General features: G+C 45.6%; 3 protein-coding genes across 5 annotated transcripts; all 3 read left to right on the forward strand.

The window, feature by feature from the left end:
* Nucleotides 1-2,611: 2,611 nt before the first annotated feature.
* Nucleotides 2,612-16,680, forward strand: LOC115147862 (pneumococcal serine-rich repeat protein-like). Its single transcript, XM_029690130.1, has 4 exons — nucleotides 2,612-2,745; nucleotides 2,823-2,881; nucleotides 2,987-3,900; nucleotides 16,669-16,680. The coding sequence occupies exons 1-4, from the start codon at nucleotides 2,708-2,710 to the stop codon at nucleotides 16,678-16,680; spliced, it is 1,023 nt and encodes a 340-aa protein (XP_029545990.1). The 5' UTR covers nucleotides 2,612-2,707.
* Nucleotides 16,681-22,205: 5,525 nt separating this feature from the next.
* Nucleotides 22,206-23,740, forward strand: LOC115147863 (putative mediator of RNA polymerase II transcription subunit 12). The gene is made up of 5 exons (XM_029690131.1): nucleotides 22,206-22,314; nucleotides 22,408-22,460; nucleotides 22,534-23,454; nucleotides 23,545-23,692; nucleotides 23,734-23,740. The coding sequence occupies exons 1-5, from the start codon at nucleotides 22,286-22,288 to the stop codon at nucleotides 23,738-23,740; spliced, it is 1,158 nt and encodes a 385-aa protein (XP_029545991.1). The 5' UTR covers nucleotides 22,206-22,285.
* A 42-nt stretch (nucleotides 23,741-23,782) lies between these two features.
* Nucleotides 23,783-25,786, forward strand: LOC115147296 (alpha/beta-gliadin A-V-like). 3 transcript variants are annotated; one of them, XM_029689469.1, is made up of 4 exons: nucleotides 23,783-24,612; nucleotides 24,703-25,516; nucleotides 25,597-25,633; nucleotides 25,718-25,786. In XM_029689469.1, the coding sequence occupies exons 1-3, from the start codon at nucleotides 23,808-23,810 to the stop codon at nucleotides 25,604-25,606; spliced, it is 1,629 nt and encodes a 542-aa protein (XP_029545329.1). In that variant the 5' UTR covers nucleotides 23,783-23,807; the 3' UTR covers nucleotides 25,607-25,633; nucleotides 25,718-25,786. The 3 variants fall into 3 exon arrangements, with proteins under 3 accessions (XP_029545329.1, XP_029545330.1, XP_029545328.1); XM_029689470.1 differs by having other exon boundaries at nucleotides 23,783-23,890; nucleotides 24,062-25,516; XM_029689468.1 differs by having other exon boundaries at nucleotides 23,783-25,516.
* The last annotated feature ends 265 nt before the right edge of the window (nucleotides 25,787-26,051 follow it).

Here is a 26,051-nt window from a genome sequence, read left to right on the forward strand (position 1 = left end):
TAAACCAATGAGGAGATGGGAGAGGCAAGACATTCAGCGCGATCTGCATCAGAAATGGAAACGAGTTCTATTATAGCCCATCGCAGACGTTCACTGGCACGCGTGAGCAGTGCGGGTGCAATAATTGAATAACATGGATTTCTAAATTCATTTTGCGGTGCACGTGTGCGGTCTGGTCAGCATGTTAAACTATAGCCCATACCTCAAATGGCAAAGAGTCAAATCAGTTTAGAAGTGTCTGTTCCATATCTAGGTGATGGCTCAAATGTTATTTTGGACACTTCGACCCCTGTTGGCACATCTACCTCCATACTCCTGTTTGTATGGGTCACTTTCAGATGCGTCTTACAATTGTGGGGTCATAGAGGGAAACGTAACTATGCTCGGGAGTCAAATTTCCATAATGGTCATAGTTTGTAGAACAAACCTTTCTGACGCTATAGATGTTTTCGAGACTGCTTTTTGGGGTGTCTGACGAACACCACTGTAGATCGGCCCCTGTCCACCGCAGATGCGTAAGGGCGACAGGCAGATGCTGTGGATTGAGACGCAGCCCATTCAAAACTTTCTAGCTTCAACTGGATTTTGATGGGCCTTTTACTTTGACGTGCCTCAATACTCTTCACCTGTAGCCCATTCCTCCTAGTCTATTTATTGTACCACAGGCTCCTATAGAATGGATTCGGTGTATTTAATTTTTACAATGCCTGGAACGGTTTAACCTATCAATTAACAAATATATTCTGTACAGACGGTCTTCAAACATGTACCTTTTTCTTAACCAATTATTAATCTAACTGCGTAGTATGAGAATTCAGCCCTTAAATGGATCCATTATGTTGGATGGGTGGGGCTAAAGCTTATTAAGAGGGTGTGAACGATGCTGAGTGGGTGTAGCCATAGAAGAGCTCTAAACTAGATACCAAAACATTCAAAGGTGATTTTCTCAAAAGTGAGATTAAAAGTTGATCAACTGTCAAAGCAGAATTACTTTCCCATTGTTCCTCAAATGCAGTGTATGATATACCATTTTGGAGCTCTGAGTCTCTACTTTTAGCAGATGTAAAATTACACAATTTCACATTTTACTACATAAGATGGAAACCAGGTGGTGAGTCACATATGGAATCATGTAGTAACCAAAAAAAGTGCTAAAAAAATCTAAATATATTTTATATTTGAGATTCTTCAAAGTAGCCACGCTTTGCCTTGATGACAGCTTTGCACACACTTGCATTTTAATTAACAGGTATGCCTTGTAAAAAGTTCATTTGTGGAGTTTCTTTCCTTCTTAATGCGTCAGTTGTGTTGTGACAAGGTAGGGGTGGTATACAAAAGATAAGCCCTATTTGGTAAAAGACCAAGTCCATATTATGGTGAGAACCATTCAAATAAGCAAAGGGAAACGACAGTCAGGAACATTTCAAGAACTGAAAGTTTCTTCAAGTGCATCAAGAGCTATGATGAAACTGGCTGTCGTGAGGACCGCCACAGGAAAGGAAGACCCAGAGTTGCCTCTGCGGAAGAGGATAAGTTCATGAGAGTTACCAGACTCAAAAATTGCAGCCCAAAAAAATGCTTCACAGAGGTCAAGTATCAGACACATCTCAACATTAACTGTTCAGAGGAGACTGCATGAATCAGGCCTTCGTGGTCGAATTGCTGCAAAGAAACCACTACCCAAAGACACCAATAAGAAGAGACTTGCTTGGGCCAAGAAACACGAGCAATGGACATTAGACCGGTGGAAATCTGTCCTTTGGTCTGATGAGTCCAAATTTCAGATTTGTGGTTCCAACCGCCGTGTCTTTGTGAGATGCAGAGTAGGTGAACGGATGATCTCCGCATGTCTGGTTCCCACCATGAAGCATGGACGACGAGGTGTGATGGTGTGGGGGTGCTTTGCTGGTGACCCGGTCTGTGATTTATTTAGAATTCAAGGCACACTGGCTACCACAACATTATGTAGCTATACACCATCCCATCTGGTTTGCGCTTAGTGGGACTATCGTTTGTTTTTCTATAGGACAATGACCCAACACACCTCCAGGCTGTGTAAGGTCTATTTGACCAAGAAGGAGAGTGTTGGAGTGCTGCATCAGATGACCAGGCCTCCACAATCACCCGACCTCAACCCAATTGAGATGATTTGGCATGAGTTGGACCATAGAGTGAAGGAAAAGCAGCCAACAAGTGCTCACTCCTTCAAGACTGTTGGAAAAGCATTCCAGGTGAAGCTGGTTGAGAGAATGTCAAGAGTGTGCAAAGCTGTCATCAAGGCAAAGTGAGGCTACTTTGAAAAATCTAAAATATATTTTTGCACAACACACTTCTACCGGACCACTGAGGTTGGACCTGCAAAACCCCTGGCAGGATCTTAATTAGCATGATATAAAAGGTGCACTTGATTAAGCTCACCCAGTGCAATGGGTAGGTAGAGTTCACTCTTTAAAACCATTGGATTTGTCCATGATGCGCAAACCCTCCAGCACACCAGCTGAATGAAATCAAGCGCACCTAATCTCAATTGGGACATTGGACCAATGGAAATTATGTTCAGTGGCTTGCAGATGTACCTAATTAACCAGCCAGATTAGAAGGGTCTAGGATTCCTTTGTAAGGCGCAGCAAAAAAGACAATCAGATACAATATCAGGGATCTCCTGGTAAAGCTTCTGGCTACCATTAGTTCTGAATACTGAGGTTTGATGAGAAAAATGGCTGTGAGTTTTGAAATGTCTTTGAGGTAAGTTGTATGGCTCTAGTTTGTTTTCCATGTTTTACAGGTAGCTGTATTTAACTGACTAGGATCTTTTTCTTTAGAATTTCTTGGATTTGTTGCCTGCTAATTGGAGGGATAACCTGTTATCCTCCACCTAAAGGTGTGTTTTGTTCTACACATTTAATTCAGTAAAAATAACACTGTATGAATCCCAGAACTTCAAATGCTGGCATTTTACGATTTGAAACTTTCTTTTCTTTCATAGGTAATTATAGATATATTCCCCAAAATAAATTAAAAGGAACCAGCCACAATGCAGCGGAAGCTACCGGCTCCCCTGCCTCGGAAGGCGAAGCAGCCACCCATAATGCCTCAGCAAGCGTCAGGACTGGCCCAAATACTTCAGGTGGAGCAACCGGATCCCATGCCTCGGCAGCAGAAGCAGCCACCCACAATGCCTCAGCAAGCGCCACGACTGGCCCAAATACCTTAGGTGAAGTTACTGGCCACAGTGCCTCGGCAGCAGAAGCTATTGGCCACAGTGCCGTGCAAGCGGCCACCCATAATGCCTCGGCAGCGGAAGCGGCCACCCATAATGCCTCGGCATGGGTGGCAACTGGCCCAAATGGCCAGTTGCTTCACCTAAGGTATAACGCTTCATCAAGCGTCATGACTGGCCCAAATACCTTAGGTGAAGCATTCGACTCCCGTGCCTCAGCAGAAGCAGCAACCCAAAATGCCTCAGCAAGCGTCACAACTGGCCCAAATACCTTAGCTGAAGCAACTGGCCACAGTGCCACGCAAGTGGCCACCCATAATGCCTCGGAAGCGGCCACCCATAATGCCTCGGCAAGTGTGGCCACTGGCCCAAATACCTTAGGTGAAGCAACTGGCCACGGTGCCTCGGAAGCAACTGGCCACGGTGGCTCGGCAGCGGAAGCACCTGGACACAGTGCCATGCAAGCAGCCACCCATAATGCCTCGGAAGCGGCCACCCATAATGCCTCAGCAAGCGTCACGACTGGCCCAAATACCTCGGCAGTGGAAGCAACCGGCCACAGTGCCTCATCAAGTGCGGAATCTGGTTCAAATGCCTCGGCAGAAGCGACAGGCGCCCTTGCCTCGGCAGAAGCGACAGGCGCCCTTGCCTCGGCAGAAGCGACAGGCGCCCTTGCCTCGGCAGAAGCGACAGGCGCCCTTGCCTCGGCAGAAGCGACAGGCGCCCTTGCCTCGGCAGAAGCGACAGGCGCCCTTGCCTCGGCAGAAGCGACAGGCGCCCTTGCCTCGGCAGAAGCGACAGGCGCCCTTGCCTCGGCAGAAGCGACAGGCGCCCTTGCCTCGGCAGAAGCGACAGGCGCCCTTGCCTCGGCAGAAGCGACAGGCGCCCTTGCCTCGGCAGAAGCGACAGGCGCCCTTGCCTCGGCAGAAGCGACAGGCCTTGAACAGGAGGGCCAACTCCTCAAGCAACATGGACTTTAGCAGCAGTGATGTTTCTCAGGATTTTGGGTCTGACGGTGACAATGAAAGCACCCAATGTGTCAGCTCCAGCAGCGTTCAAGGCAGCATCGTTGAACAGTCAGTTCTCATCCCAATATAGTTACAAATCGGTTTGAGAATGGCAAAACTGTCTACTCCCAAACCTGCCACACCACTGGGGAGGTTATACCTTTTTGATAGCGGAGATGCTCTCAAGGGCTGTAGTGACGCTGGCATCTCTGAACTAAGCATATCCCCACCTGCTAAAAACTCACAACCTGGGAACGGCTACTGGGATGTAATGTACAACTTTTACACTCATCTGAACTTTGCGTTCTGATTTTGAAATCCTTTGTACTAATCATCCATCAACAGAATTGTAATGGTAGATTCATCCTCTGGATGACAATTCCGAGTTGTTGCTGACACTTTCTTTAAGCTTCCACTGTATGCTTTTGCGTCGGCCAGGGAGTTGCTGCTGCTCATGTTCCCGGCATACTTGTAAAACAATAAAATATTGTACCTTTAAAATACTGTGTGTTTAATGTCTACCTTTGGCTAGCTGGTTGAGAACCGTGTTGGTTGCCAGTGCAATTTGTAGTAAAAGGGAATGTGGTTCACAGTTCCTAATCTTCTGGATTTCAAATATATAATTTATTTTTCTTTGCTGCTGGTTGACAAATCCTAAATTGGCTCTACGTTAAAGCCACTGACCACGTTTACATGTACATCAATATCCTGTTATTCGGGATACTGAAGTATTTATTTTGTGTTGACATGTAAACATCAAATCCTGTTTTACAAAAACCTGAGAAAGCTTGTACACCGGAGATGGGCTTCTGTGGCATGTAAACATCTTAATTCTGTTTTTGTGGTATGCACAGGCTTCGTTTCGCATCTCATGGTTGTCTGACTCTGTCAAACAAATCAATTTAAAGTGGGCTACCTGCTCAGTTTGATCCACCATAACTGAGCTTAACGGCTACTTTCACCCCTAATGTAGACAAGTTTCTGCTTACTTACAATAGGTAGGCCATCTGTCAACTATAGTTTAATACATGCAGCTTCTCTTGTCATAACTTGTTGCCCCAGAAGACTAAAGTAGTGCTCACATGTCTTATATTGATAGAATGAATGCATTCATCTTAACAGGTTAACCTCTTACATCTAGATGTTCCGCTAGCGGAACACCTGCTCCAATATCCAATGATGGGCGTGGCGCGAAATACAAATTCCTCTAAAATCCGAAAACTTCAATTTTTCAAACATATGACTATTTTACAGCTATTTAAAGACAAGACTCTCGTTAATCTAACCACACTGTCCGATTTCAAAAATGCTTTACAGCGAAAGCAAAACATTAGATTATGTCAGCAGAGTACCCAGCCAGAAATAATCAGACACCCATTTTTCAAGCTAGCATATAATGTCACAAAAACCCAGAAGACAGCTAAATGCAGCACTAACCTTTGATCTTCATCAGATGACAACCCTAGGACATTATGTTATACAATGCATGCATGTTTTGTTCAATCAAGTTCATATTTATATCAAAAACCAGCTTTTTTACATTAGCATGTGACGTTCAGAACTAGCATTCCCCCCGCAAACCTCCGGTGAATTTACTAAATTACTCACGATAAACGTTCACAAAAAACATAACAATTATTTTAAGAATTATAGATACAGAACTCCTCTATGCACTCGATATGTCCGATTTTAAAATAGCTTTTCGGTGAAAGCACAATTTACAATATTCTCAGTAGATAGCCTGGCATCACAGGGCTAGCTATTTAGACACCCACCCAGTTTAGCACTCACCAAAATCAGATTTACTATTAGAAAAGTTTGATTACCTTTGATGTTCTTCGTCAGAATGCACTCCCAGGACTTCTACTTCAATAACAAATGTAGGCTTGGTCCAAAATAATCCATAGTTATGTTCCATCAGCGACGTTTTGTTCGTGCGTTCTAGACACTATCCCAATGGTAAATAAGGGTCGTGCTCATGGCGCATTTCGTGACAAAAGATTTCTAAATATTTCATTACCGTACTTCGAAGCATGTCAACCGCTGTTTAAAATCAATTTTTATGCCATTTTTCTCGTAAAAAAGCGATAATATTCCGACCGGGAATCTGCAATTAGGTAAACAGCCGAAAGAAAATACATCACGGGGTCGACTCGGGCACGCGCCTAAGCCTTTTGTCTGCTGATAGACCACTTAGCAAAAGCGCTCGTGTGTTTCAGCCAGGGCTTTGAATTATGTCATTCAGCTTTTTCCCGGGCTCTGAGGGCCCATGGAAGCCGTAGGAAGTGTCACGTAACAGCAGAGATCCTTTGTAATGGATAGAGAGAATCAACAAGGGGAAGAAATGGTCAGACAGGGTACTTCCTGAACAGAATCTTCTCATGTTTTGGCCTGCCAAATTAGTTCTCTTATACTCACAGACACCATTCAAACAGTTTTAGAAACTTTGGAGTGTTTTCTATCCAAAGCTAATAATTATATGCATATTCTAGTTTCTGGGCAGGGGTAATAATCAGATTAAATCGGGTACGTTTTTTATCCAGCCGTGAAAATACTGCCCCCTATCCATAACAGCATAAACTAAATATTCCTCATTAAACCTCCCTGGGCAAGGTGGGACGCAGTCACCAGCCAGTGGAATCGTGTGGCGCGAATTACAAATACCTCATAAATGCTATAACTTAAATTTCTCAAACATATGACTATTTTACACCATTTTAAAGATAAGACTCTCGTTAATCTAACCACACTGTCCGATTTCAAAAAGGCTTTACAGCGAAAGTAAAACATTAGATTATGTCAGGAGAGTACCCTGCCAAAAATAATCACACAGCCATTTTCAAAGCATGCATATATGTCACAAAAACCAAAACCACAGCTAAATGCAGCACTAACCTTTGATGATCTTCATCAGATGACACTCCTAGGACATTATGTTATACAATACATGCATGTTTTGTTCAATCAAGTTCATATTTATATCATTAACCAGCTTTTTACATTAGCATGTGATGTTCAGAACTAGCATACCCACCGTAAACTTCCGGTGAATTTACTTAATTACTCACGATTAACGTTCACAAAATACATAACAATTATTTTAAGAATTATAGATAGAGAACTCCTTTATGCAATCGCGGTGTCAGATTTTAAAATAGCTTTTCGGAGAAAGCACATTTTGCAATATTCTGAGTAGATAGCCCGGCCATCACGGCTAGCTAATTTGACACCCACCAAGTTTGGCCCTCACCAAACTCAGATTTACTATTAGAAAAATTGGATTACCTTTGCTGTTGTTCGTCAGAATGCACTCCCAGGACTTCTACTTCAACAACAAATGTTGTTTTGGTTCGAAATAATCCATAGTTATATTGAAATAGCTCCGTTTTGTTCGTGCATTGAGGTCAGTATCCGAAGGGTGACGCGCGGGCGCATTTCGTGACAAAAGATTTCAAAATATTCCATTACCGTACTTCGAAGCATGTCAAACGCTGTTTAAAATCAATTTTTATGCGATTTTTCTCGTAAAATAGCGATAATATTCCAACCAGGCAACGTTGTATTCGTTCAATGAGAGAAAGAAAATGGAGTCCTCTCGTGCACGCGAGCTCCAGTGTCAGTGTTCCCTGCCAGACCACTCAAAAACACTCCTGCTGTTTTTCGCCCAGAGACTGCAGAGCTATCATTCCACTTTCTGGCGCCTTCTTAGAGCCAATGGAAGCCTTAGAAAATGTCACGTTACAGCAGAGACGCTGTATTTTTGATAGAGATGCCCTAGAAGGACAACAAATTGTTAGACAGGGCACTTTCTGCATAGAATCTTCTCAGGTTTTGACCTGCCATATGAGTTCTGTTATACTCACAGACATCATTCAAACAGTTTTAGAAATGTTGGAGTGTTTTCTATCCAAATCTACTAATTATATGCATATTCTCGTTTCTGGGTAAGAGTAGTAACCAGTTTAAATCGGGAACGTTTTTTATCCAGCTGTGAAAATACTGCCCCCTAGCCCCAACAGGTTAAGTGTATGGGTTAAATGGAATAGTAACTGAAATATGGACACTGACGGCAGGACTATAACCTCACATGTAATAAATTCAGCATAAAAAGAAATGTCCCTTTTTCAGGAACCTGTCTTTCAAAGATCATTCGTAAAAATCCAAATAACTTCACATATCTTCATTGTAAAGGGTAAAAACACATGCTTGTTCAATGACCCATAAACAATTACTGAACATGCACCTGTTGAACGGTCGTTAAGACACTAACAGCTTACAGACGTTAGGCAATTAAGGTCACAGTTATGAAAACTTAGGACACTAAAAGAGGCTTTTCTAATGACTCTGAAAAACACCAAAAGAAAGATGCCCAGGGTCCCTGGTCATCTGGGTGAACGTGCCTTAGGCACGCTGCAAGGAGGCATGAGGACTGCAGATGGACCCAAGGTGATAAATTGCAATGTCCGTACTGTGAGACGTCTAAGACAGCGCGACAGGGAGACAGGACAGACAGCTGATCGTCCTCGCAGTGACAGACCACGTATAACAACCGCTGCACAGGATCGGTACATGGAAGATCACACCTGCGGGATAGGTACAGGACGGCAACAACTGCAGAGTTACACAGCAACTTGCCGCAGCTACTTGCCCAAACCTCCCCAGCTTCTCCTTCACCCAAATCCAGATAGCAGATGTTCTGAAAGAGTTGCAAAACCTTGACCCGTACAAATCAGCTAGGCTAGACAATCTGGACCCTCTATAACATTATCCGCTGCCATTGTTGCAACCCCTATTACTAGTCTGTTCAACCTCTCTTTCGTATCGTCCGAGATCCCTAAAGATTGGAAAGCTGCTGCGGTCATCACCCTCTTCAAAGGGGTGACACTCTAGAACCAAACTGTTATAGACCTATATCCATCCAGCCCTGCCTTTCTAAAGACTTCGAAAGCCAAGTTAATAAACAGATTACTGACCATTTCGAATCCCACCATACCTTCTCTGCTGTGCATTCCGGTTCCCGAGCTGGTCACGGGTGCACCTCAGTCACACTCAAGGTCCTAAACAATATCATAACCACCATCGATAAAAGACAGTACTGTGCAGCCGTCTTCATCGACCTGGAAAAGGCTTTCGACTCTGTCAATCACCGTATCCTTATCAGCAGACTCAACAGCCTTGGTTTCTCAAATGACTGTCTTGCCTGATTCACCAACTACTTCTCAGACAGAGTTCAGTGTGTCAAATCGGAGGGCCTGTTGTTCGGACCTCTGGCAGTCTCTATGGGGTTACCACAGGGTTCAATTCTCGGGCTGACTCTTTTCTCTGTATATATCAACGATGTCGCTCTTGCTGCGGGTGATTCCCTGATCCACCTCTACACAGACAGCACCATTCTGTATACATCTGGCCCTTCTTTGGACACTGTGTTAACTAACCTCCAAACGAGCTTCAATGCCATACAACACTCCTTCCGTGGCCTCCAACTGCTCTTAAATGCTAGTAAAACCAAATGCATGCTTTTCAACCGTTCGCTGCCCGCACCCGCCCGCCCGACTAACATCACTACTCTGGACGGTTCTGACTTAGGTATTTGTAGTTGTCCACATATTCTAGGTGTTTGGCTAGGCTGTAAACTCTCCTTCCAGACTCATATTAAGCATCTCCAATCCAAAATCAAATCCAGAATTGGCTTCCTATTTCGCAACAAAGCCTCCTTCACTCACGCCGCCAAACATGCCCTCGTAAAACTCACTATCCTACGGATCCTCGACTTTGGCGATGTCATTTACAAAATAGCTTCCAATACTCTACTCAGCAAACTGGATGCAGTCTATCACAGTGCCATCCATTTTGTCACCAAAGCCCATTATGCCACCCACCACTGCGACCTGTATGCTCTAGTCGGCTGGCCCTCGCTACATATTCGTCGCCAGACCCACTGGCTCCAGGTCATCTATAAGTCTATGCTAGGTAAAGCTCCGCCTTATCTCAGCTCAATGGTCACGATAACAACACCCACCCGTAGCACGTACTCCAGCAGGTATATCTCACTGGTCGTCCCCAAAGCCAACACTTACTTTGGCCGCCTTTCCTCCCAGTTCTCTGCTGCCAATGACTGGAACGAATTGCAAAAATCGCTGAAGCTGGAGACTTATATTTCCCTCACTAACTTTAAACATCAGCTATCTGAGCAGCTAAACGATCGCTGCAGGTGTACATACCCCATATGTAGATAGCCCAACCAATCTACCTACCGCATACCCATATTGTTTTTATTTACTTTTGTGCTCTTTTGCACACCAGTATTTCTACTTGCACATAATCATCTGCTTATCTATCACTCCAGTGTTAATTTGCTAAACTGTAGTTACTTCGCTACTATGGCCTATTTATTGCCTTACCTCCCCAAGCCATTTGCACACACTGTATATAGACTTTTTTCTATTGTGTTATTGACTGTATGCTTGTTTATTCCATGTGTAACTCTGTGTTGTTGTTTGTGTCACACTGCTTTGCTTCATCTTGGCCAGGTCACAGTTGTAAATGAGATCTTGTTCTCAACTAGCTTACCTGGTTAAATAAATGTTTTTTTTTTTTTTTATATATATATAAACACCAGGAACGCACAATCCCTCCATCAGTGCTCAGACTGTCCGCAATAGACTGAGAGAGGCTGGACTGAGGGCTTGTAGGCCTGTTGTAAGGCAGGTCCTCACCAGACATCCCCGGCAACAACATCACCTATGGGCACAATCCCAGCGTTGCTGGACCAGATAGGACTGGCAAAAAGTGCTCTTCACTGACGAGTCGCGGTTTTGTCTCACCAGGGGTGATGGTCGGATTTGCGTTTTTTCGTTGAAAGAATGAGTGTTACACCGACGTCTGTACTCTGGAGCGGGATCGATTTGGAGGTGGAGGGTCCATCATGGTCTGGGGCGGTGTGTCACAGCATCATCGGACTGAGCTTGTCACTGCAGGCAATCTCAATGCTGTGTGTTACAGGGAAGGCATCCTCCTCCCTTATGTGGTAACCTTCCTGCAGGCTCATCCTGACATGACCCTCCAGCATGACAATGCCACCAGCCATACTGCTCATTCTGTGCATGATTTCCTGCAACACTGGAATGTCAGTGTTCTGTCATGGCAGGCGAAGAGCCCCGATCTCAATCCCATTGAGCACGTCTGGGACCTGTTGGATCGGAGGGTGAGGGCTAGGGTCATTCCCCCTAGAAATGTCCGGGAACTTGCAGGTGCCTTGGTGGAAGAGTGGGGTAACATCTCACAGCAAGAACTGGCAAATCTGGTGCAGTCCATAAGGAGATGCACCACAGTACTTAATGCAGCAGGTGGCCACACCAGATACTGACTGTTACTTTTGATTTTGACTCCCCCTTTGTTCAGGGACACATAATTCCATTTCTGTTAGTCATGTCTGTGGAACTTGCTCAGTTTATGTCTCAGTTGTAGAATCTTATGTTCATACAAATATTTACACGTTAAGTTTGCTGAAAATAAACAGGTGACAGTGAGAGAACGTTTCTTTTTTTGAGGAGTTTATATTAACTTCAGTTGCAGTGAAATGATAAAAATGTATCTTTAAATTGTCTTGCGAACAGGAGTGGATAAATATTTCTATCAGCGTCTCGGGGAAAATGCAAATGCACGTGTAATGGGTCATCTTTGACACTTTTGCAAGCAGACAGCATTTCAACCACAAAAGACACACCCAAGACTAACTGAAGTGACCATTCTCAGCTTTCCATTTCCTTAAAATCTGTCAAAATGGCATTTGGCACAGGACCAATGTTTCCACTGTGTTCTAGCATGATACCTGGTCCTTAAAATCCTTTAATGATGGATACAGGGATACTCATGAGTGGGATATCAAAAGTGCATGTTAAGATCTCATCCCGAATAAGACCTTATGTGGGATATGAGCTACAATCCAGACTGCTGTGCTCATGTTAACATGGTCAATGTCCAGGTGGGAAATATCAGACCTTCCTCATACAGTATGTTAATACTTTAGATGTAGTTATATGTAGGCATCAAATCTAATTTTAGTAGTCAATTGCACCGAATACATTACAGTGAAACGCTTACTTACGAGCCCCCAAACAACAATGCAGTTAAACACAAATATGAATAAGAAATAAAAGTAACAAGTAATTAAAGAGCATCAGTAAAATAACAATAGTGAGACTATATACAGGGGGGTACAGAGTCAATGTGCAGGTGCAACGGATAGTTCAGGTAATATGTAGATGTGGAGTTATTAAAGTGACTATGCATAGATGATAACCACAGAGAGTAGCAGTGGTGTAAAGTGGGGGATGGAAAAAGTCTGGGTAACCACAGAGCCATTTGATTAGATGATCAGGAGTCTTATGGCTTGGGGGTAGAAGCTGTTTAGAAGCCTCTTGGACCTAGACTTGGCGCTCCGGTACCGCTTGCCGTGCGGTAGCAGAGAGAACAGTCTATGACTAGGGTGGCTGGAGTCTTTGACAATTTTTAGGGCCTTCCTCTGACACCGCCTGGTATAGGGACCCTGGATGGCAGGAAGCTTGGCTCCAGTGATGTACTAGGCCGTTCGCACTACCCTCTGTAGTGCCTTGCGGTCGGAGGCCGAGCAGTTGCCATACCGGGTAGTGATGCAACCAGTCAGGATACTGTCGATGGTGCAGCTCTAGAACCTTTTGAGAATATGAGGACCCATGCCAAATCTTTTCAGTCTCCTGAGGGGGAATAGGTTTTGTCGTGCCCCCTTCACGCCTGTCTTGGTGTGCTTGGACCATGTTAGTTTGTTGGTGATGTGGACACCAAGGAACTTGAAGCTCTCAACCTGCTCCACTACAGCCCCGTTGATGAGAATGGGGGAATGCTCGGTCCTCTCTTTCCTGTAGTCCACAATCATCTCCTTTGTCTTGATCACGTAGAGGGAATGGTTGTTGTCCTTGCACCACACGGCCAGGTCTCTGACCTCCTCCCTATTGGCTGTCTCGTCGTTGTTGGTGGTCAGGCCTACCACTGTTGTGTCGTCGACAAACTTAATGATGGTGTTGGAGTCGTGCCTGGCCATGCAGTCATGAGTGAACAGGGAGTACAGGAGGGGACTGAGCATGCACCCCTGAGGGGCCCTTGTGTTGAGGATCAGTGTGGCGGATGTGTTGTACCTACCCTTACCACCTGGACGCAGCCCATCAGGAAGTCCAGGATCCAGTTGCAGAGGGAGGTGTTCAGTCCAAGGGTCCTTAGCTTATTGATGAGCTTTGAGGGCACTATGGTGTTGAATGCTGAGCTGTAGTCAAAGAATAGCATTCTCACATGGGTGTTCCTTTTGTCCAGGTAGGAAAGGGCAGTGTGGAGTGCAATAAAGATTGCATCATCTGTGGATCTGTTAGGGCGGTATGCAAATTGGAGTGGGTCTAGGGTTTCTGGGTTAATGGTGTTGATGTGAGCCATGACCTGCCTTTCAAAGCACTTCATAGCTATAGACGTAGTCGGTAGGTCAGGTCGGTAGTCATTTAGCAGATTACCTTAGTGTTCTTGAGCACAGGGACTATGGTGGTCTGCTTAAAACATGTTGGTATTACAGACTCGGACAGGGAGAGGTTGAAAATGTCAGTGAAGACACTTGCCAGTTGGTCAGCACCTGCTCGCAGTACACGTCCTGGTAATCCGTCAAGCCCTGCGGTCTTGTGAATGTTGACCTGCTTAAAGGTCTTACTCACATCGGCTGCGGAGAGCGTGATCACAGCTTTTGCTCTAATGCATGTTTCAGTGTTATTTGCCTCGAAGCGAGCATAGAAGTAGTTTAGCTTGTCTGGTAGGCCCGTGTCACTGGGCAGCTCTCGGCTGTGCTTCCCTTTGTAGTCTGTAAAGGTTTGCAAGCCCTGCCACATCCGACGAGCGTCAGAGCCGGTGTAGTACGAATCGATCTTAGTCCTGTATTGACGCTTTGCCTGTTTGATGGTTCGTCAGAGGGCATAGCGGGATTTCTTATAAACTTCCGGGTTAGCGTCCCGCTCCTTGAAAGCGGCACCTCTAGCCTTTAGCTCAGTGCAGATGTTGCCTGTAATCCATGGCTTCTGGTTGGGGTATGTACATACGGTCACTATGGGGACGACGTCATTGATGCACTTATTGATGAAGCCAGTGTCTGATGTGGTGTACTCCTCAATGTCATCGGAGGAATACCGGAACATATTCCTGTCTGTGCTAGCAAAACAGTCCTGTAGCTTAGCAGCTGCTTCATCTTAAATTTGAGCTTGTAAGCAGGAATCAGGAGGATAGAATTATGGTCAGATTTGCCAAATGGAGGGTGAGGGAGAGCTTTGTGTGCGTCTCTGTGTGTGGAGTAAAGGTGGTCCAGAGCTTTTTTTCCCCTCTGGTTGCACATTTAACATGCTGATAGAAATTTTACATCTAGACGTTCCGCTAGCGGAACACCTGCTCCAATATCCAATGATAGCGTGGAGCGAATTACAAATTCCTCAAAAATCTCAAAAATTTTAGTTTTCAAACATATGACTATTTTACACCATTTTAAAGACAAGACTCTCCTCTATCTAACCACACTGTCCGATTTCAAAAAGGCTTTACAACGAAAGCAAAACATTAGATTATGTCAGCAGAGTACCCAGCCAGAAATAATCAGACACCCATTTTTCAAGCTAGCATATAATGTCACAAAAAACAAAACCACAGCTAAATGCAGCACTAACCTTTGATGATCTTAATCAGATGACACGCCTAGGACATTATGTTATACAATACATGCATGTTTTGTTCAATCAAGTTCATATTTATATCAAAAACCAGCTTTTTACATTAGCATGTGACGTTCAGAACTAGCATTCCCACCGAACACTTCCGGTGAATTTACTAAATTACTCACGATAAACGTTCACAAAAAACAAATTATTTTAAGAATTATAGATACAGAACTCATCTATGCACTCGCTATGTCCGATTTTAAAATAGCTTTTCGGTGAAAGCACATATGGCAATATTCTGAGTAGATGGCACGCCATCATAGGCTAGCTATTTTGACACCCACCAAGTTTGACCCTCACCAAACTCCGATTTACTATTAGAAAAGTTTGATTACCTTTCCTGTTCTTCGTCAGAATGCACTCCCAGGACTTCTACTTCAATAACAAATGTTGGTTTGGTTCAAAATAATCCATAGTTATATCCAAATAGCGGCGTTTTGTTCGTGCGTTCAAGACACTATCCAAGGGTGACGAAGGGTTACGCGCCCGACGCGTTTCGTGACAAATAAATTCTAAATATTCCATTACCGTACTTCGAAGCATGTCAACCGCTGTTTAAAATCATTTTTTATGCTATTTTTCTCGTAAAAAAGCGATAATATTCCGACCGGGAGTCGTTGTTTTCGTTTCAAAAACGAAAGAATAAAAACATGGGGTCGCCTCGTGCACGCGCCTCCAGTCTCTGTTCTCTGATCGACCACTATCAAATTGCGCTATTGTTTTTCAGCCAGGGCCTGCAAAGCCACCATTCAGCTTTTTGCCGCCTTTTGAGAGCCCATGGGAGCCGTAGGAAGTGTCACGTAACAGCAGAGATCCCCTGTTTTGGATAGAGATGATCAAGAAGGCCAAGAAATGGTCAGACAGGGTACTTCCTGTACAGAATCTTCTCAGGTTTTGGCCTGCCAAATGAGTTCTATTATACTCACAGACACCATTCAAACAGTTTTAGAAACTTTGGAGTGTTTTCTATCCAAAGCTAATAATTATATGCATATTCTAGTTTCTGTACGTTTTTTATCCGGCCGTGAAAATACTGCCCCTTATCATTAACAGGTTAACATGCTGATAGAAATTTGGTAAGATGGATTTAAGTTTCCCTGCATTCAAGTCCCCGGCTACTAGGAGCGTCGTCTCCCGGTGAGCGTTTTCCTGTTTGCTTATGGCAGAATACAGCTCATTCAATGCAGTCTTAGTGCCAGCCTCAGTCTGTGGTGGTATGTAGACAGCTACGAAAAATACAGATGAAAACTTTCTAGGTAGATAGTGTGGTCTACAGCTTATCATGAGATATTCTACCTCAGGCGAGCAATAGCTCGAGACTTCCTTAGATATCGTGCACCAGTTGTTATTTACAAAAATACATAGTCCACCGTCCCTGGTCTTACCAGACGCCGCTGTTCTATCGTGCCGGATAGCCAGCTGTATGTTGATAATGTTGTCGTTCAGCCACGACTCCGTGAAGCATAAGATATTACAGTTTTGAATGTCCTGTTGGTAGTTTAATCTTCCGCGTAGGTCATCTATTTTATTTTCCAAAGATTGCACGTTTGCTAGCAGAATGGAAGGAAGTGGGGGTTTATTCGATCGCCTACTAATTCTCTCTAGGAACCAACTTTCTGCTGATGTACATGATGGGGTGCTCCTCCACATCGTGTATCTGGGACAGAACGGCGCCTAGTCCCGTATCACACGCATCCATCTAGACCACCATCGGCACCTGGAAGTCGGGCGTTACGAGAATCGGATGGGAGCACAGCGCTTCCTTCAGACGGCTGAATGCCGCTTCTATCTTGTTCGTCCATTTCACTGTTTTTGGGAGGCGGACCCTGGTTAGATCCGTGAGGGGGTAAGCTAGAGCCGCAAAGTTGGGGATAAATCGGCTATAGTATCCTGCCAGTCCCAGGAAGTACTTGACCTGTGTCTTGGTGCGTTGAACGGCCCAGTCACGCACCGCATGAACCTTCCTCTCCTGGGGCTTGATGTCCCGCATCTGATCAAATACCCCAGGTACTCCAATTCCTCGAAACCTAGTTTGCACTTCTTGGGGTTCGTGGTCAACCCGGCTTGTCTGAGCACGTCCAGCACCGCCTGGATGCGCGTCAAGTGCTCATCGCAACCTTGGCTGTGGATGATGATGTCATCCAAATAGGCCGCTGTGTACTGCTGGTGGGGTCGAAGTACTTCGTTCATCAGCCGCTGGAATGTGGGCGGGGCTCTGTGGAGACCGAACGGGAGCACCCGGTACTGATACAACCGGTCTGGTGTCGAAAACGCCGTCTTCTCCCGGGAGGAGGCTGCCAACAGTACCTGCCAATATCCTTTGGTCAGGTCAAGGGTGCTGATGTACCGGGCCTTTCCCAATCGGTCGATGAGCTCGTCCACCCTCGACATGGGATATGCGTCGAACAAGCTGATGTCGTTCACCCCCCGGAAATCGTTACAGAAGCGGAGGCTACCGTCCGGTTTTGGGCACGAACACGATGGGGCTGCACCATGCACTGTGGAACTCTTCAACGACCCCCATCCTCAGCATAGCCTCCACTTCCTGTTTCACGGCCTTCCTTCGGGCCGCCGAAATCCAATATGGCCTCTTTTGTACCGTTTTGCCGGGTCGGGTACGGATGTGGTGTTCAATGAGGGTCGTGCGGCCCAGCTTCTCGGAGAACACCTCTGTGTTGCGATCGACAAGCTCCCTAAGCTCTTGCTTCTGGGCCGGGTCGAGGTCCTCATTGCTCGGGACCACCACTGGTCCCGTTGGCATCCTGGGTCCCGACGATAACACGGCCAAGGCTGTCCTCTCGTGCCACTTCTTCAACACGTTCACGTGGTAAATCTGAGATTTCCGTCTCCCCGGTTGCCGTACGCGGTAACTGACAGGTCCCATCTTTTCGACCACATCGTATGGTCCGTGTCATGTTGCCAGGAACTTACTTTCGGCTGTGGGTATTAAGACCAGCACCCTGTCTCCCACCTGGAATTCTCAGGGCTGGGCTCCCCGACTGTAGACCTGGGCGCGTTGGGCCTTCTCCATATGTTCCCTCACAACAGGCCATATGGCTGTCATCCGCTCCCTCATCGTCCACGTGCTCTACCACGCTGCGTAATGGGGTCAGTTGGGCTTCCCACACCTCCTTTGCAATGTCCAGTAGGCCGCGTGGCCTCCTCCCATAGAGGAGTTAGAACGGGGAAAACCCAGTGGAGGACTGGGGTACTTCTCGGATTGAGAATATTAGGTGGGCTAGTAGCTGGTCCCAGTTCTTCCCGTCCTGCTCGATGACCTTCCACAGCATCTTTTTGAGCATTTTATTAAAGCGCTCAATGAGCCCATCCGTCTGCTGGTGAAAAATGGAGGTCCGGATCTGCTTGATCTGCAGGAGGGCACACAACTCTTTCATGAGGCGGGACATAAACTCCGTACCTTGGTCTGTCAAGATCTCGTTCAGGATGCCCACCCAGCTAAAGAGGTGGAACAGCTCCCGGGGCGATTCCCTTGGATACCGCCGCCCGTAGTGGAATGGCCTCGGGATACCGTGTGGCATAATCTACTATCACCAGGATGTACCGGTGTCCTCGTGCTGTTTTTACCAGGGGTCCCACTATGTCCATGGCGATGCGTTCAAAGGGCACCCCGATGATCGGTAGGGGGACCAATGGGCTTCGGAAGTGGGCTTTCGGGGCCGGGAGTTGACACTCCGGGCAGCTGCGACAGTAGTCTTCCACGGACCTCCTCATCCCAGGCCAGTGCAACCGGGCGGCGATCCGTTCCCGGATCTTCTCCATTTCCAGGTGTGCCCCCAACAGGTGGGTGTGGGCCAGCTGAAGAACGGTTCTCACGTACAGTGATGGAAAAAAGTATTTGATCCCCTGCTGATTTTGTACGTTTGCCCACTGACAAAGAAATGATCTGTCTATAATTTTAAAGGTAGGTTTATTTGAACAGTGAGAGACAGAATAACAACAAAAAAATCCAGAAAAAGCATGTCAAAAATGTTGTAAATTGATTTGCATTTTAATGAGGGAAAAAAGTATTTGACCCCCTCTCAACCAGAAAGATTTCTGGCTCCCAGGTGTTTTTTCAGCAACAGTACTTGGTTTAGAAAAATGTACACGTTCAAAGACGATCTGTTGTGTAGGCGGAGTGCCCGTCGAGACCTGGCACGTCCAGCAGATGGAGCCATCGCCCCATGATGTATACTCCGTCTGTCACCAGGCCTCGAACGAGTCTCCCCCTGGCGGCTGACCTGCTGTACGCCAGATCATATAATCTCTACACACAACAGATCGTCTTTGAACGTGTACATTTTTCTAAACCAAGTACTGTTGCTGAAATCATTCACTAACTGCATATTATGAGAATTCTGACCTTCAATTGATCTATTCATTGGAGGGATAACCTGTTATCCTACACCCAAAGGTGTTTGTTATACACAAATTAATTAAGTTAATAAAACATTTGTATAGTTCATATGACTTCAAATTCTGGCATTTTACTATTTTTTACTTTTTGTCTTTGTTTCCAAGGTAAATTATAGATATATTCTCCACACTTCATTAAAAGGAACCTGCTCCTATGTCCCAGCAACAAAAGGAACGGGCTCGCATGCCTCTTCAGCAGAAGCAACCGTCCACAATGCCTCGGCAGAAGCAACCAACCACAACGCCTCAGCAAGTGTGACGACTGCCGCTAATACCTTGGGTGAAGCAAACGGCTCTCGTGCCTAAGCAACAGAAGCAACCAGCCACAATGACTCGGCAGAAGCAACCGTCCAACATTTCCATCAGAAATCACCTGCTTGACTCGCATTACAAATACTTGGACAGCAAATTTTCACAAGATATAAACCAATCTGTCTTCAGAAAAAATAACAGTTGAGGATTTCAAATGCAATCACAAAGAAACAACATATAGAATAGAATATGATGCAGTATACTACAACACAATACATATTTGTGTATTTTCATGCAAATGCTATATTTAAGTACAGACTTGAGTTCAAAAACATGTGTATTTCAGTATGTGGGTTATAATATCTGGGTTATAATACAAATTGTATTATTGGACAGTATTTTCTAATACTTAATTTATTGCATTTGAGTGTGTGAATTTGAGTTTTTCAAACACTTTCCAAGTGTATTTCCAAATACGTCAAAACATTTAACTACTTTTCAAATTAAAGATCAGAATACTTATTTTGAATGTATGTGAAATTAATTGAAATATTTTAAATAGTATTTGAACCCAGGTCTGATTTAAGTGACATACATTTGCGTTCCAGTTACAGTAGGCCAGCCCACAGCAGTGGAAGAGGGGAGTTAGTGCAGATTTCTAGACATGAAGGGCTGTACAATAAAGTAAAGAAGGATTGGAGCATTGGGGTGAATATAAAAGACCAGAAGAAAGAACAGATTGTCTGCCTGCTGTGCTGAAAGAAACAGGAGAAGAAAAGGAGATGGGAATTTTCAAGGCACAGACTTGGAATCAAGTATAATTATCAGGGATGGAATGCAAAGCGGAAACACCAGTTGGAATAGGGAAAACACTATTTGCAGATTTAAGGGGGCTGGAGATATATGCATAGCTATCTAAACAGTTGCATTCGAGTTTATGTGTTTGTGGATGTGTACTGCAATCAAAGTTGAGACAACATTGGAAAAAAATGCTTCCACAAAAGAGGGTAGACAGTCAGAGGATGATGAGATGGGTTGTTGTCTTGTGTTTTATTTCATCCACATGAGGGAGACATTTTATGGAGATAGTGGGCACCTTCGAGCTGATCACTATTGTCAAGTCGGTGACAATTGTTGGTCACCGCCTTTCAAAGTGTGTTGTGTTCTGGGGATAAAACATTTCCGACGTGAGTCTATATGTCGACTGCATGAACTTTACAAAAATCTGCAGAAACTCCAAGTTTCTGCAATGGCTCTTCACCAACTTCATCCTGTAGCCATCACCTGTCATGTGGGGGCTCCATTGTCAACCAATCATTAGTGTTTTTGTTTGACCCACGTGAACAAAAACATGACTGAAACAGGAACCAATTTGCTGCAATTCATGTGCTGCAATTCTCTCTCATTTATTGATTGTATAATGCACACAGTAATTATTTCAGTTTGTGAGTGGATGTTGGAGACATGTTTTTTTACATTATAAAGGAAACCTTTTATAAACAATGGCAACACTGCCATGGTGATCTGAGCCTTGCTGTTGGAAAACGACATTAGTATCCGAATTTCGGTTGTCGCAGATGCACCTCTCCTGACTTTACTTGTTGACTTTAGTCTACAGTCAGTTGCTTTAGCCTTACCACTCAAACGAGCCCTACTGTATGTTTGCCTCTGAAAAATTAAAGACTCAGATCATCAAAAGCATAACATGAGTGTTTAATTGGTGTCTGTCTGAAATCAGAATTTGTCCAAGATGTTGCACTATGTGCAACTGAAACATGTTAACCATCTACTGTTGCTATGCTGAATGAAACACACTGTTTAAAAGAAGGCATGTGTAAAATAATGGTGCCTAACGGCTCCTTTAGCCTCTAATCTTCAAATGAACCAAGTGAATTTTGTACAAGCAAGAATTTAAACCGATCAATGAAGTGCCAAGACAAAATGTGTTTCCTACTTTAGATCAGGGGTGTCAAACTCATTCCATGGAGGGCCTAGTGTCTGTAGGTTTTAGTTTTTTCCTTTCAATTAAGACCTAGACAACTACTGTAGGTGAGGGGAGGAATTAGTGGCCTAAATTCAGCAATCAAGTACAAGGAAGGAGCGAAAACCCACAGACACTCGGCCCTCCGTGTAATGAGTTTGAAGCGTGCTTTAGAGTAAGGGCTGTCAAACCTGTCAGGAACTCAATTAGAGAATCAACCACACCTGAGTAAATTTCTGAATTCCAAATCAACCCCTAGCCCCTACACCTACCACTTAGTCACTTATGGGCATTTGAAACGATCAGATAGGTTAAAGCAATATGGTAATTGCTTCACCTTGCCTTCTGATAGTCTGGATGCAATTGTGGCCGTATTGCTTATACCTATTCAATCATTTCTGCTTCACAGAAGTGTTTAGGCCAGGGTGTAGGATTTAGGGGTCAATTTGGATTTAGGAATCAAATGTAGTTCAGGGGCTTACAGCTGTCCTTAATTAGCCAATGACGTTAGAAGGGTCTGGGATTTGTTTAAAAGGAGCAACCAAAACACCTGCCAAATACAACAAAAGAGATATTATACTAGGGCTTATACCGGCCATTAGTTCTGATTACTGGGGAGGTTTTGAGGTGCAAAATGGCTGTGATGATTGGAATCGCTTTCAGGTAGGTTTTTAAAAGTATTGATCAAGTTTGTTTCCCTTGTCCATCAGGTGTTACAGGTAGTTATGTTTCTAACAGACTTTCTTTTTTCCTAAGAGTTTCTTGGCTTTGTTGCCTGCTAATTGGAGGGATAACCTGTTCTACATCAAGTGAGTTTCTACACATTAATTATTGGAAATTTCAAAGGCTGGCATTTTACTATTTTTCTCTTTTCTAATCTAGGTGATGGGTATCCTGCACTAGGTTCTAATGCAGCATGGCTCTATGCAGGCTCACTTAGGTCTAAAGGATATGGTAATTACAACTCTCCAACAGCTCAAATGCAAGCGCAGCTGACCGAAGAGCAACAGAAACATCCGGCCGCCATCCTGCAAAAGCAACTGGTCCCCATGCCCCAGGCACCTCAGAAAATGTGGTATCCAGCTCAAATGCCCCAGCAGGAAAAGCAACCGGCAGCCATGACCCAACAGCAGACTCTACCGGCCAGTTATCCTAAGCAGCCTCAAGCAGTGTTGTATCCAGCTCAAATGCCCCAGAAGCAACCAGCAACTGAACTTCAGCATCAGAAGGAACAGGCCTCCATACCCCAGCTACCTCAGCAAGTGTGGTATCCAGTACAAATTCCCCAGCAGCAGAAGGAACTGACCACCATGCCCCAGAAGCAACTGGCTCCAATTCCTATACTGCAGAAACAACCAACAGCTATGCCCCGGCAAGCATGGTATCCAGCTCAAATGCAGCAGAAGCAACCAGCCCCAATGCCTCCACTGCAGAAGCAACCGGCCACCATGTCCCAGCAAGTGTGGCATCCAGCTCAAATGCCCAATCAACAAAAGCAACCAGCCACTGAACCTCAGCAGCAGAAAGAACTGTCCGCCATGCCCCAGCTTCTTCAGCAAGTGTGGCATCCAGCTCAATTTCCCCAGAAGCAACATGTCCCTATGCGTCAACCGCAGAAGGAACTGACTGCCATTCCACCACAACTGTGGCAGTCTGCGCAAATGCCCCAGCAGCATAAGCAACCGGCCACCATGCCCCAGATGCCTCACGATGTGTGGTATCCAGCTAAAATGGTCCAGAAGCAACAAGCCGCTGCAACTCGGCGGCAGAAGGAACTGAACGCTATAACTAAGCAAGAGTGGCATCCAGCTCAATTTCCCCAGCAGCAGAAGCAACCAGCCCTAATGCCTTTACCACGGAAGGAACTTACCGCCATACCTCAGCAAGTATGGTATCCAGCTCAAATGCCTCAGAAGCAACCGACCACCATGCCCCAGCAACCAGTGTATCCAGCTCAAAAGCCCCAGATGCAGAAGCAACCGGCCGCTGAACCTCAGCAGCAAATTGAACCGACCTCCATTCCCCAGCCACCTCAACAAGTGTGGCATCCATCTCAAATGCCTCAGCAGCAAAAGCAACCAGCTACTGAACCTCAGCAGCAAATTGAACCGACCTCCATTCCCCAGCCACCTCAGCAAGTGTGGCATCCAGCTCAAATGCCTCAGCAGCAAAAGCAACCAGCTACTGAACCTCGGCAGCAAATTGAACCGGAAGCCATGCCCCAGCCACCTCAGCAAGTGTGGCATCCAGATCAATTTCCCCAGGAGCAGAAGCAACCAGCCCCTCTGCGTCTAGCACAGAAGGAACTGACTGCCATACCCCAACAACTGTGGCAAACGGCTCAAATACCGCAGAAGCAACCGGCTGCTGAACCACAGCACAACGAACCGGCCACCATACCCCAGCAAGAGTGGCATCCACCTCAAATGCTGCAGACGCAACCAACCTCCATGCCCCAGCAAGTGTGGTATCCAGCTCACATTCCCCAGCAGCAGAAACAACTGGCCACCATGCTGCAGAAGCAACCAGCCCCAATGCCTCAACCGCAGAAGCAACTGGCCATCATGCCCCCGCAAGTGTGGCATCCAGCTCAAATGCCTCAGCAACAAAAGCAACCAGCTACTGAACCTCAGCAGCAAATTGAACTGACCACCATGCCTCAGCAAGTGTGGCATTCAGATCAATTTCCCCAGGAGCAGAAGCAACCAGCCCCTATGCATCTAGCGCAGAAGGAACTGACTGCCATACCTCAACAACTGTGGCAAATGGCTCAAATGCCCCAGCAGCGTAAGCAACCGTCTGCCATGCTTCAGCAAGTGTGGCATCTGGCGCAGAAGCAACCGGCCCCTATGCCCCAGCAGACTCACGACGTGTGGTATCCAGCTAAAATGGTCCAGAAGCAACAAGCCGCTGCAACTCGGCGGCAGAAGGAACTGAACGCTATAACTAAGCAAGAGTGGCATCCAGCTCAATTTCCCCAGCAGCAGAAGCAACCGGCCTCCACGCCTCTACCGCAGGAGCAACCGACTGCCGTATCCCAGCAAGTGTGGTATCCAGCTCAAATGCCTCAGAAGAATCTGGCCTCCATGCCGCAGAAGCAACCGACCACCATTCCCCAGCAACCAGTGTATCCAGCTCCAAAGCCCCAGCTGCGGAAGCAACCGTCCGCTGAACCTCAGCAGCAAATTGAACCGACCTCCATTCCCCAGCCACCTCAGCAAGTGTGGCATCCAGCTCAAATGTCCCAGCAGCAGAAGCAACCGGCCTCCACGCCTCTACCGCAGGAGCAACCGACTGCCGTATCCCAGCAAGTGTGGTATCCAGCTCAAATGTCCCAGCAGCAACTGGCTTCCATGCCTCTACCGCAGAAGCAACTGACCGACATGCCTCAGCAAGAGTGGCAACCAGCTCAAATACCGCAGAAGCAATCGGCTGCTGAACCACAGCAGAACGAACCGGCCACCATACCCCAGCAAGTGAGGTATCCAGCTCAAATGTCCCAGCAGCGGAAGCAACACACTGCCATGCCACAGCAGCAACTGACCCCTATGCCTCAGCTATTATGGCATGTAGCTCAAATGCCCCAGAAGCAACTGGCCCCAATGTCTCAGCAGAAGCACTACGAAAGCACTGAAGATGGTGCCTCTGGTAGCTCTCAGGCCAGCATCGTTGAACAGTTGGGTGTCATCCCAATCTATTCCTACAGTTCCAAATCGCACTACGAGAGTGGCAGAACTGTCTTCTCCCAAACCCGCTATACTCCTAGGGAGGCTATGCCTGTTGACAGTGGAAATGCTCCCAAGGACAGTTATGTTGGCATTGGTGCACCAAGCATATATCCACCACTAGTGAAGGATTCTGCAAGGTAATGGTTAACTTTAACCTGCTCTGAACTTTGCTCTCTGAATTTGAAGTCCTTTGTACTAACCATATATCTATCAACAGGAAAATGTAATGGATTCATCCTCTAGAAGCTCTAATGGTGAGAATTGTTTTTGACATTGGTTACTTAATATTTTGTGTTGCTGACACTGTTTGCATTTCTTTCTGCTTTTGTTTCGACCAGGAAGTTGCTGGTGCTCTTGCTACTCTAGCGTGATGGAATCAATAAACATTTTTACTTGTCTCTTTGAAATAATGGTTCTCGTGTCCATTGCTTGCTAATTGAGAACAGGTGGTGTGCATTCTGTAGTAAAAATGACTGCTCTTCAGTTAATTCTTTGGCCTTCACCTTTGCTACTGGTTGTTCAAAATACAAGCTTGGGTCTACATAAGAGCATTTGTCAAGGGGTTATTTGTCACATTCCTCATATGTTCATACTTTAGATGTAGGCATGCATTGTATACAGTGAGACTGTCTTCAACCTCAGTATAAGCTGTTGGTGAGTAAGCTAACATAT

This window comes from Salmo trutta, chromosome 14, assembly GCF_901001165.1.
Source record: "Salmo trutta chromosome 14, fSalTru1.1, whole genome shotgun sequence".
Lineage (NCBI taxonomy): Eukaryota > Metazoa > Chordata > Actinopteri > Salmoniformes > Salmonidae > Salmo > Salmo trutta.